Raw genomic sequence first — 12,377 nt, 5'->3', positions numbered from 1 at the left:
TTCGAAAACATGCCAATGTGAGTAGATCAATAGGTACTGCTCCGGCGGGAAGGTAACGACACTCCATGCAGTCATGCCAGCGGCCACATGACCTTGGAGGTGTCTACAGACAACGCCGGCTCTTCAGCTTAGAAATGGAGATGAGCACCAACCCCCAGAGTCAGACACAACTGGACTTAACATCAGAGGAAACCTTTACCTTTACCTTATCCATCCTTCCTACCGTGTTTCCCCGAAAATAAGACAGTGTCTTATATTAATTTTTGCTCCCAAAGATGCGCTAGGTCTTATTTTCAGGGGATGTCTTATTTTTCCATGAAGATGAATTCACATTTATTGCTGAACAAAAAAATGAACATTTACTATATACTGTACAGTAGTTGTCATCACAAACCAGCATAACCAGACAAACTGTGAATCCTATCAAGAATTTCTTGTTATTACCATTATTTCCATGTATATCACTCTATGGTATGTACATTTACCAATCCCGCATGCTCTGGTGTTCTGTTTGGCGGGCATGCTTCCAAACAAAAACTTTGCTAGGTCTTACTTTCGGAGGAGGCCTTATATTTAGCAATTCAGCAAAACCTCTACTAGGTCTTATTTTCTGGGGATGTCTTATTTTCAGGGAAACAGGGTAGTCTCCAGGGCAGCAGAAAACAAGCTCCCTCCCTCCTCCCTATGACTTCCCCTCACATATTTATACATGGCCCTCATCATGTCTCCTCTCAGCCTTCTCTTCTGCAGGCTAAACATGCCCAGCTCTTTAAGCCGCTCCTCATAGGGCTTGTTCTTCAGACCCTTAATCATTTAGTCGCCCACAATTTTAGGTGCCCAAAATTGGACACAGTGTGATTCCAGGTGTGGTCTGACCAAGGCAGAATAGAGGGGGAACGTGACTTCTCTGGATCTAGACGCTATTCCCCTATTGATGCAGGCTGGATGGCTATCTGTTGGGGGTGCTTTGAATGAGATTTTCCTGCTTCTCGACGGGGTTGGACTGGATGGCCCGTGAGGTCTCTTCCAACTCTATGATTCTATGATTTTAACATAAGGGGAAACGTGTTGTCGAAGGCTTTCATGGCCGGGATCACAGGGTTGTTGTATGTCTTTCGGGCATACAACAAATTTGACAGAAAAAGTAGTTCAGTACGCAGTAATGTTATGTTGTAATTACTGTATTTACGAATTTTGCACCAAAATATCGTGATATTTTGAAAACATTGATTGTAAAAATGCCTTGGATAATCCAGAACTTTGGATAAGTGAGTCTTGGATAAGTGAGACTCTACTTGTAGTTCAATACGCAGTAATGCTATGTTGTAATTACTGTATTTACAAATTTAGCACCAAAATATCGCGATATTTTAAAAACATTGACTACAAAAATGCCTTGGATAATCCAGAACCTTGGATAAGCGAGTCTTGGATAAGTGAGACTCTACTGTATCTGTGAGTGGAAGAAAGAACTTTTGTCTTTTGGAGGCAAGTGTGAATGTTGTAATTGGCCAGTTTAGTTAGCACTGAATAGCCTTGCAGTTTCAAAGCCTGGCTGCTTCCTGCCTGGGGGAATCCTTTGTTGGGAGGCGTTAGCTGGCCCTGATTGTTTCCCGCCTGGAATTCCCTTGTGTTTCTTCATCAGCTTCCCTATGTGGTCAGTGGTTCCCTTGATGTAGATAAGAACACTTTTCTTCTCGGTGGATCTTTGTCTTCACTCTCGTGGCTTTGCAGCTACAAGGACATTCAATGCCAGTCAAGCTGGCCAATTGCAACATTCACACTTGCTTCAGGCAGACAAGAGTTCTTTCTCCCACCCTGGACATTATTCCACAGATATATATAAACCCCACTTGCCTAGTTTCCAACAGACCTCACAACCTCTGAGGATGCCTGCCATAGATGTGGGCGAAACGTCAGGAGAGAATACTTCTGGAACATGGCCACACAGCCCGAAAGACATACAACAACCCTGTAAGGGGAAACCTTTATCCATCCTTCCTCCTTTTCTTCCTTCCCATCAGGTTTGTGTCCAATTTTGGGCACCACAGTTGAAGGGAGATGTTGACAAGCTGGAAAGCGTCCAGAGGAGGGCGACTAAAATGATTAAGGGTCTGGAGAACAAGCCTTATGAGGAGCGGCTTAAAGAGCTGGGCATGTTTAGCCTGCAGAAGAGAAGGCTGAGAGGAGACATGATAGCCATGTACAAATACGTGAAGGGAAGTCATAGGGAGGAGGGAGGGAGCTTGTTTTCTGCTGCCCTGCAGACTAGGATGCAATGGAACAATGGCTTCAAACTACAGGAAAGGAGATTCCACCTGAACATCAGGAAGAACTTCCTCACTGTGAGAAAGGCTGTTCACCAGTGGAACTCTCTCCCCGGGGCCGTGGTGGAGGCTCCTTCCTTGGAGGCTTTTAAGCAGAGGCTGGATGGCCATCTGTCGGGGGTGCTTTGAATGCGATTTCCTGCTTCTTAGCAGGGGGTTGGACTAGATGGCCCATGTGGTCTCTTCCAACTCTACTATTCTATGATTCTATGATTGGGATACTTTCAGGACTATTTTTGGGGAGGGGGCTGTGGTCTTTTCTTCCCTTGCTCCTCGCCCTCCCCTCCCTCTTTCCTCCCCTTCCTCCTCACCTTCTGGTCCACGATGGAGCAGGCGAGCTGCTTGACGTGGGCCACCTCGGAGGCGGCGGGCAGGAGGACGGACTCGCGGGTGAGGCCGATCTGGAGGTGGAAGGAGACCCCGGACGAGGAGGAGGAAGAGAAAGAAGAGACCGACGGAGGAGGAGGAGAGGAGGAAAAAGAAGAAGAAGGAGGGAAGCAGGAAGAGGAGGAGGGGGAGAGCGCGGGCGACGGCTGCGTGGGAGTGGGCGCCGCGTCCATGGCTCCCTCTCTCCCTCCCTCCCTCCCTCCGCGCCCCTTCCCGCAGCCCAAGACAAACTCTCGGGAAACTTTTCCTCTCCTCAGGCGCTCCCCGCTCTCTCTCTCTCTCTCTCTGCCCCCGCCCTCCAGAAAGGAAGTGCCTTGAGTGGCAGGGCGCCCGGCCAATGGGGAGACTCCGGACTGGAGTCACGCAAGGCCCGCCCCCCCCTTGCTCCGGAGTGGATCCGGAGTGGAGGAAAGGAAAGGAACCGCGGGGGAGGGAGGAGTTAGAGCGCCTTCGTCCCGCGCTAACTTCGGCCCCGTCTACACAGCCCGTGACCGAATCACTACAGGAAAGGAGATTCCACCTGAACATCAGGAAGAACTTCCTCACTGTGAGAAGGGCTGTTCGACAGTGGAACTCTCTCCCCGGGGCCGTGGTGGAGGCTCCTTCCTTGGAGGCTTTTAAGCAGAGCCGGGATGGCCATCTGTCGGGGGTGCTTTGAATGAGATTTCCTGCTTCTTAGCAGGGGGTTGGACTGGATGGCCCATGTGGTCTCTTCCAACTCTACTATTCTATGATTCTATGATCTATGATTCTATGAATCCGGATTATCTGCTTCGAACCGGGTTGTAGGGCTGTGTAGACTCGCATAATCCGGTTCAGAGCAGGTAATCCGGATTCCGAAACACGATTACATGGCAGTGTCGACTCAGAATGGATCTAGACTGCCATATACAGTAGAGTCTCGCTTATCCAACATAAACGGGCCGGCAGAACGTTGGATAAGCGAATATGTTGGATAATAAGGAGAGATTAAGGAAAAGCCTATTAAACATCAAATTAGGTTATGATTTTACAAATTAAGCACCAAAACATCATGTTATACAACAAATTTGATGGAAAAAGTAGTTCAATACGCAGTAATGTTATGTTGTAATTTCTGTATTTACAAATTTAGCACTAAAATATCATGATGTATTGAAAACATTGACTACAAAAATGCGTTGGATAATCCAGAACGTTGGATAAGCGAGTCTTGGATAAGTGAGACTCTACTGTAATATGTAATATATTGTATAGGGTAAAGGTAAAGGTTTCCCCTGACGTTAAGTCCAGTCATGTCTGACTCTGGGGGTTGGTGCTCATTGGCATGTTTTCGAACTGCTAGGTTGGTAGAAGCTGGAGCTAACAGCAGGCGCTCACCCCGCTCCCGGGGCTTGAACCTGGGACCTTTCGGTCTCCAGCTCAGTGCTTTTATACACTCTGCCACCGGAGCTCAATAATATATTGTATAGACATATAATATTGGTAATAATATTATAATGTAATACAATATTATACTACTAATACAATATAATAATATTATTAATTATATATTACAGTAGAGTCTCACTTATCCAACATAAACGGGCTGGCAGAACGCTGGATAAGCGAATATGTTGGATAATAAGGAGGGATTAAGGAAAAGCCTATTAAACATCAAATTAGGTTATGATTTTACAAATTAAGCACCAAAACATCATGTTATACAACAAATTTGACAGAAAAAGTAGTTCAATACGAAATAATGCTATGCAGTAATTACTGTATTTATGACTTTAGCACCAAAATATCACGATATATTGAAAACATTGACTACAAAAATGCGTTGGATAATCCAGAATGTTGGATAAGCAAGTGTTGGATAAGTGAGACTCTACTGTAATGATATAATACAATATAGTAATTTAATGCTTATATTGTGCTATGCTAATACTGTAATTTGGATTGTACATGGCAGTGTAGAAGGGGCTCCATATAATCCACTTCAAAGAAAACTATCTGGATTCAGAAACAGGATTATATGACAGTGTGGATTCAGATTGGATCCACACTGCCATATAATCCAGATTATCAAAGCACATCATCCCAGTTATCTGCTTTGAACTATAATACTAGATTATATGAGTCTACAGTGCCCTATAATCCGGTTCAAATAAAATCATCTGGATTTTATATGGCAGTGTAGCTCCAGACCCATATAACACCATGGCCCCTTCTACACTGCCATATAATCCAGATTATCAAAACCGATTATCTTGAACTGGGTTATGTGAGTCTACACTGCCACATAATCCAGTTCAAAGCAGATAATCTGGATTTTATATGGCAGTGTAGAAGTGGCGTCATATAATCCACTTCAAAGCAGATAATCCGGATTCAGAAACCGGATTATATGGCAGCGTGGACTCAGAATGGATCTACACTGCCATATAATCCAGATTATCCATGCAGATCATCCCCATTATCTGCTTTGAACTGGGTTATATGAATCTGCACTGCCCTATAATCAAAGCAGATAATCTGGATTTTATATGGCAGTGTAGAATGTGTCGTGATTTGCAAAGGCAGTCTGCTGTGTGTGTTAAAGTGGAAAATGAAGTGCATGGAGCTGATTGGCCAAGCCTGCAAAGACCTGGGGATTGATTTGATACTGTTTCTGTTCTGCTGCTGCAGAACCAGTTTGGAAATGTTTTTTTCAGTGCTGAGTACTGCAGGGAAGAGAGCTGTGTACTCAGAGAGGCCTTGCTATTTTGAGGCCTGTATGCTACTGAGAAAAGAGGGTGAAGAACCAGGACTGTATTGTTCTATGAAACAGATTTTGTGGACTGAGAAAGGACTGTTTATGACTGTGGACTTCTGTAAGCGATCAGAGGGACCATTGTAAATATTACTGTTTTTGTAATCTCTTGGAATTGGTAAAGTTCCTGTATTTTTGTTCTGCAAACCTGAGTGGCGTGTTATTGTTCTGCGGGTGACTCTGGATCGCGGACACAGGTAAGAGCTTCCATTTATCATCATCAATCTGTAATAGAAGGGGCTCCATATAATCCACTTTAAAGCAGATAATCTAGAACGTAGAAGGAAGGCCGGCTCTTCCTCCCTCGCGCCGGCCTTCCTGTCTCTATAGAGAAACATCCTGTTCGGTCCAAAGATATTCCAGATATTCAATTGGGTCTCAACTTCCTCCAAGTCACGATTCCCAAGGAACTCCATGAAGAAATCCAACCCATTTCCCACAAAGTAGCAAGTTCCTTCTTGACTCGAGTCTAATGCTCACCTGGGAGTTTTAAAAATAGTTTCCCCAGCTTAAAAAAAAATTAAATTTGACTGTAAACACTATTTTGGGGTCCCTTGTCCTGAAATATTAGAATATATATGTATGTGATTTAATTTGGGCTGACACGTCTTTATGGTGTTTATTGGATTTAATTCTCTGCATTGATTCCCAAGTTTGCCCTTACCTGGTGTAGACACACACCCCAGTACCTACTTGCCGATTTAAATTCTGGATCTCCTGCAATATTAACTGGTATTTAATTTTTTTTGCAAAACAAGAAAAGTAATCTGGAAAAGATCTAAGCCATGAGGAGAGGCAGGTAAGAAATAAAATAATAATAATAATAATAATAATAATAATAATAATAATAATTTACAGTGTTCCATGTTCCCAAAGGGAATATCATCATCATCATCATCATCTATACTGTACTGTTCCATTATTATTATTATTATTATTATTATTATTATTATTATTATTATTATTATTACTATTATTATTGTCATCGTCATCTACACTGTTCCATTATTATTATTATTGCTCCTTCCCCTATTATTTCTATAATCATTATCATCTACACTGTTCCATTATTATTATTACTATTATCATCATCATCTGCACTGTTCCATTATTATAATTGCTACTTTTCCTATTATGACTATCATCACCATCATCTACACTGTTCCATTATTCTTACTATTATCATTAACACCTTTCCATTATTATTATTATTATTATTATTATTATTATTATTATTATTATTATTATTATTGCTACTTCCCTTATGACTATCATCACTATCATCTACACTGTTCCATTATTATTCTTACTATTATCATCATCAACACCATTCCATTATTATTATTATTGCTACGTTTCCTATTATTACTATCATCATCATCATCATCATCATCTACACTGTTCCACTATTATTACTATTGCTATTATCAGTATCATCATCATCATCATCACCATCCTGCTTCTTATCAAGGGGTTGGACTGGATGGCCCATGAGGTCTCTTCCAACTCTATCATTCTGATTCTATCATCATCATCATCATCATCATCACCATCCTGCTTCTTATCAAGGGGTTGGACTGGATGGCCCATGAGGTCTCTTCCAACTCTATCATTCTGATTCTATCATCATCATCATCATCATCATCCTCTACACTATTCCATTTTTCCAAAGGGAATATATCATCATCATCATCATCATCATCACCTACAGTACTGTTTCATCATCATCACCATCATCATTATTACTACTACTACTACTACTACTACTATTATCATCATCTACATTGTTCCATATTCCCAAAGGGGATTAAATGCCTCTAAACTTCTGTCTCTGTTCTATGTTATGGCATTGAATGTTTGCCTTTATGTGTGCGATGTGATCCGCCCTGAGTCCCCTTCAGGGTGAGAAGGGCGGGATATAAATGCTGTAAATAAATAAATAAATAGATATTGACACTTCAATTGACACTTAGATCCTGACATGTATTTTGCCCCGTGCAGCTCCGATTTTCAAGGAAACCACTTCCAACAATATTTTGCCCAGGTGAAATGTACTTTAGATTCCTTCCATCCGGGATGTAATTAAAGCTCTTTTTTTGGCAGCCCAGATTATTTCAGGCCTGGAGAGATTATTAATTGCCTTTTTAATAACCGCTGCAAATTGCTTTCAGGCTTTGAGCACGTTTATCATCCCGGCAGCTAGGCTTCTTATTAGAGGGAAAAGCTGGAAGAACAGATTACCATCAATGGAAAAGAGACGGCAGACAGCAAGGGAGGGAGACTATGTTTACCATATTTACCTGAATCTAATGCCCCATTGAATCTAATACGTCCCACCCCACGTGTGATCCAATACAAAATTCAGCATAGTGATCTTGTTTACTGTGTAATAATCTTGTTGTGTATTAAATAACCAGCTGTGCCCGGCCACGCGTTGCTGTGGCTAGGACTTAATTTTTTTCTTCTTTTTGTTGTATGAACGTAGAGGCGTGGATGAAAGGTTGTGCTGTCAATTTTTGAGGTTGTGGGGTGTTTAGTTTAGTTGTTTTGTCCGGTGCCGTGATTCCATTACCCTTTTATATATATAGATAATATGGTTTTGCTTTGCAGCTGATTCTGACTTTCTTGCCACATCATCTTCCAAAAAGAAGGCAAAGTGGCAGAAAGGGCTACTAAGATAAAGACTGAAAGGAATCAGTGAAGAAAGGAAGGAAGGAAGGAAGGAGGAAGTTTCCATGTGGGATCCTCAGCAGCACCTTTGCTACGGCAGTGACACCTCCATTGGCCCAGTCATGCGCTCCTTGCTGCCTCCGACGCACCCGAGGAGGAGGAGGCCCAGCAGGTCAGACAGCATTGCATTTCACCGGGAGACGCCCTGGCGTCACTGTGACTTCGGGAAGAGCGGCCATGGCTCAATTTGTGGCCAGAGGCCTAAGCAAGCAGGACACGGGCTCCTGGAAGGGACCCCAAGGGCTATCCAGTCCAACCCCTTTCTCCCAGGGAGGGAAATACAATCAATATAATCCACAAGTTACACACATCCAACTTACAAACAGGGCTGAGACAACAGGAAGCGAGAGAAATCCACTCCTGAAAGAGTTCTCATGGGGAAAAGGAGTCTCCATGGAAGCTTTATCCCCAATCCTTGGTTCCACAACAAAGCCATTTTTCCAAAATCCAATTACACTACGTGACACAGGCTACGAACAGCTTCAAATTCTCAACATGGTTCAAGTCATACCTTCCGTAAACTTGGTTGTGGGGCCAGGCTTTTGAATAACAATTAGTAGCGTTAATTACTATTACAGTAGAGTCTCACTTATCCAAGCTAAGCAGGCCGGCAGAAGCTCAGATAAGCGAATATCTTGGATAATAAGGAGGGATTAAGGAAAAGCCTATTAAAGATCAAATTAGGTTATGATTTTATAACTAATGGCCAATGCCGGTTTTATATTTGCATTTACAAAGTGCTTTGGGCATGTTTGTCTCCTGAAACTGAAACAAACGCTCTTTCTTGTTTGTGAACTACAGTTGAATCTCACTGATCCAACATAAACGGGCCGGCAGAAGCTCGGATAAGCGAATATCTTGGATAATAAGGAGGGATCAAGGAAAAGCCTATTAAACATCAAATTAGGTTATGATTTTACAAATTAAGCACCAAAACATCATGTTATACATCAAATTTGACAGAAAAAGTAGTTCAATACGCAGTAATGTTATGTTGTAATTATTGTATTTACGAATTTAGCACCAAAATATTATGATATATCGAAAACATTGACTACAGAAATGGCTTGGATAATCCAGAAGCTTGGGTAAGCGAAGCTTGGATAAGTGAGACTCTACTGTATGTACGCTGGAACTCAATTGATAGGCCCAGTCTTTTGAACTTGAACACGCCTATCTGTATTTTATAATGCATTTTATGAATGTCCGATGTAAGTTAATTTTTTAACTGATTTATAGTGTATTCTACAATTTTTATATACGCATTTTATTGTAAGCCGCCCTGAGTACCCTGTTGAGTGAGAAGGGCGGGATGTAAATATTGTAATAAATAATTAAATAAATTTGACCATAAAGGACTATGTACCTATCCAGCCTTAAAAAGGTAAAAAGTAAAGGTTTCCCCTGATGTTAAGTCCAGTTGTGTCCAACTCTGGGGGTTAGCGCTCATCTCCATTTTTAAGCCGAAGAGCCGGCGTTGTCCATAGACAACCTCCAAGGTCATGTGGCCACTGGCATGACTGCATGGAACGCCGTTACCTTCCCGCCGGAGCGGTACCTATTGATCTACTCACATTTGCATGTTTTCGAACTGCTAGGTTGGCAGAAGCTGGAGCTAACAGCGGGCACTCACTCCGCTCCCCAGGTTTGAACCTGGGACCTTGCGGTCTGCAAGTTCAGCAGCTCAGCGCTTTAACACACTGAGCCACCGGAGGCTCCTCCTAACCAGCCTTACATTCCCGAAACTCAGACAAGCTTTTGCAGCCCTACGATTCCAAAGTATGCCCTCAGCAGTGTTGGATGCGAGATACTCAGGCACTCCTTTGGCTTGTCGGTGATGCGCTTGTGGGGCCCCAGAAACTGAAAATCTGCCCCACTACTTGTTCACCTGCTCCCTAAATTCTTGGAGGCCTGTTCTATGGTACCTATAATCAAACACAGTTGCAGAAAAGATCTACCTTTTACCCGATTTCAAATTCTCAGTCACTTAAAAGGTCTTTCTCTTTACCCTGGCAGCAAATAAAATCAGGGCAAGACTGATTGCAGACACTATGCTATTGTCACTATTTTATTTTTACTATGTTACTGTGTATAATTGTTTTTATCTTGATGTATTTTTATCTGCTGATGAAGTGTATTATGTATGTATTTTATTTCGTTCTTTTGTAATTATCTAGGCTTGGCCCCATGTTAGTCGCCCTGAGTCCCTTCAGGGAGATGGAGGCAGAGTACAAAAATAAAGTTGTTTTTGTTATTATTATTATTAATTTTTATGATACAGCAGACCAGATAGATATGCTGGCTTTCATATCACAAAATCACAAGTCAAACACTTCCCAAGTGTCTAGGACAAGTGTTTCGGATGATGTGCACAGTTCTGGACTTCAGCTCCCATCACCTCTGGTTATTTGTAAAGTGTCTTCAGACTTCTGGGAGTTGAAGTCCAAAGCTCCTGGAAGGACTAGAGCTCTTCTACCAGACCAGTGGTTCTCAATCTGTGGGTTCTCCAGGTGTTTGGGCCTTCAGCTCCCAGAAATCCCAGCCCGTTTACCAGCTGTTAGGATTTCTGGGAGTTGAAGGCCAAAACAGGTTGAGAACCACTGCACCAGCCCCAAAACACACCTTCAATTAGATTTATTTGCCATTTATAAACTTACGCAATTTGAACTACAATTCTGTATCTGCTAAGGAACACAAACATTGAATACAAGAGACTTCCTGCCCTGTAAACACAGGACTGGAGTGCATTTTTGATCCCCAAGTATGGAGTGCAAAAGGCTCATTTGCCTTAGGGAACATCTACCCGGTAGAATTGATGCAGTCTGACACCATTTAAAGTGCCAATTCTGCAGAATCCTGTAGTTTGACAAGATCTTGAGCCTTCTCACCAAACAACTCCTCCCAGGATCCCATAACTTTGAGCGAGTTAAAATGCAAACTGCATGAATGGTGGTTGGTTCGTTTTCTCTGATAATTAAAGTTGGCTTGCTGAATTTTGTTACTGGTTTTTACAATAATCAAACTGGCATTATGGAAGGGAATGATATGGATGCTTTCCAGGGTATCCTAGATCCGAGTCCAGTATCTTCCAAAGGCCAAGGCACAAGGAAGGCTTTGTCCGAGGCCAAGGCGGCAGGTGCGAGTCTTGGCAGCCGCCTTCTCTGCATTCTTTGGGATGGAGATCTTCATGCAAGAGGAACTGCGGCCTTCAGTATGTAGTTTCCCCGAGGGGCTTGGCACGCAGAACAAAAGGCAAAAAAATAGCTGGCTCTGCTGAAGAGAAAGTTACAGTGTAGGTGCCAAGATTTTTTGGCTTCATTTCTGCTGCTCTGGAGCCGTGGATTCAAATTGCAGGAAAATAAATTCCGCTTAAACATTAGGAAGAACCTTCTTGTAGTAAAGGCTATTGAAACAGGCTTCCTTGGCATTTGGTAGCCTCCTTCTCTGGTGGTTTTTAAGCAGAGGGTGGATGGTCATCTGTTGGGAGAGTTTGGATGGTGTCTTCTTGCCTGACAGAAAGGGGTTGGACTGGATGACCTTTCTGGAGAATGCATGCTTCTATATTTTCATACTTTCCATCCCAGTTTGATAGGCACAGTCCCCATCAATCTTATCACACTTTTCCAGTTGTTTTTACCATGTCTCAGTTTTTTCCCCCTCCTCTTCCTACTTTTTTTTACAGTTACTATTGCAAATGGATTGGCAAAATGTTTGGGAGCGACATCACTGTTTTCCTCTGAGTTCGAGAGCATGCAGTTTGATACCATTTTGACGGTTTAACTGCTGCGGCTCAATACTATGGAATCATGAGAGCAGTTTTACTAATCTTTCACCTATTGTTGTTATTATTATTATTATTATTATTATTTTATGACACAGCAAACAAAATAGATATGCTGGATTTCGTATCACAAAATCACAAGTCGAACACTTCCCAAGTGTCTAGGACTGTGTGATGTATTTTCGGATGATGTATGCAGATCCCAGTAGGGTGGCCTTTTGCAGCTGGCAGATCGTGATTTCGTCAATGTCTATTGTTTCCAAATGCCGGCTGAGATCTTTTGGCACGGCACCCAATGTGCCCATCACCACCGGGACCACCTGCACTGGTTTCTGCCAGTGTCTTTGAAGTTCAATCTTGAGGTCCTGAGAGCGGC

At 42.5% G+C, this 12,377-nt stretch overlaps 1 protein-coding gene and 1 long non-coding RNA gene across 2 annotated transcripts in view; one reads left to right on the top strand and one right to left on the bottom strand.

Annotated features, from left to right (window-relative positions):
- prkd2 (protein kinase D2) overlaps positions 1-2,993 on the bottom strand; it is a 42,468-nt gene extending 39,475 nt beyond the window's left edge. Inside the window, exon 1 of the mRNA XM_062962493.1 lies at positions 2,639-2,993. Coding sequence (XP_062818563.1) covers positions 2,639-2,887 — 249 coding nt within the window. The 5' untranslated portion in view covers positions 2,888-2,993. The remainder of the gene's footprint in view (positions 1-2,638) is intronic.
- Positions 2,994-3,005: 12 nt separating this feature from the next.
- LOC134293794 (uncharacterized) lies at positions 3,006-10,477 on the top strand. The gene is made up of 2 exons (XR_010000750.1): positions 3,006-6,289; positions 8,101-10,477. It is a non-coding gene; the product is annotated as an uncharacterized LOC134293794 (long non-coding RNA).
- Positions 10,478-12,377: the final 1,900 nt, after the last annotated feature.

This window comes from Anolis carolinensis, unplaced genomic scaffold, assembly GCF_035594765.1.
Source record: "Anolis carolinensis isolate JA03-04 unplaced genomic scaffold, rAnoCar3.1.pri scaffold_10, whole genome shotgun sequence".
In the NCBI taxonomy this organism is placed as follows: domain Eukaryota; kingdom Metazoa; phylum Chordata; class Lepidosauria; order Squamata; family Dactyloidae; genus Anolis; species Anolis carolinensis.
The sequence above is the reverse complement of the archived record's forward strand: the minus strand, read 5'-3'. Positions and strand labels throughout refer to the sequence as shown.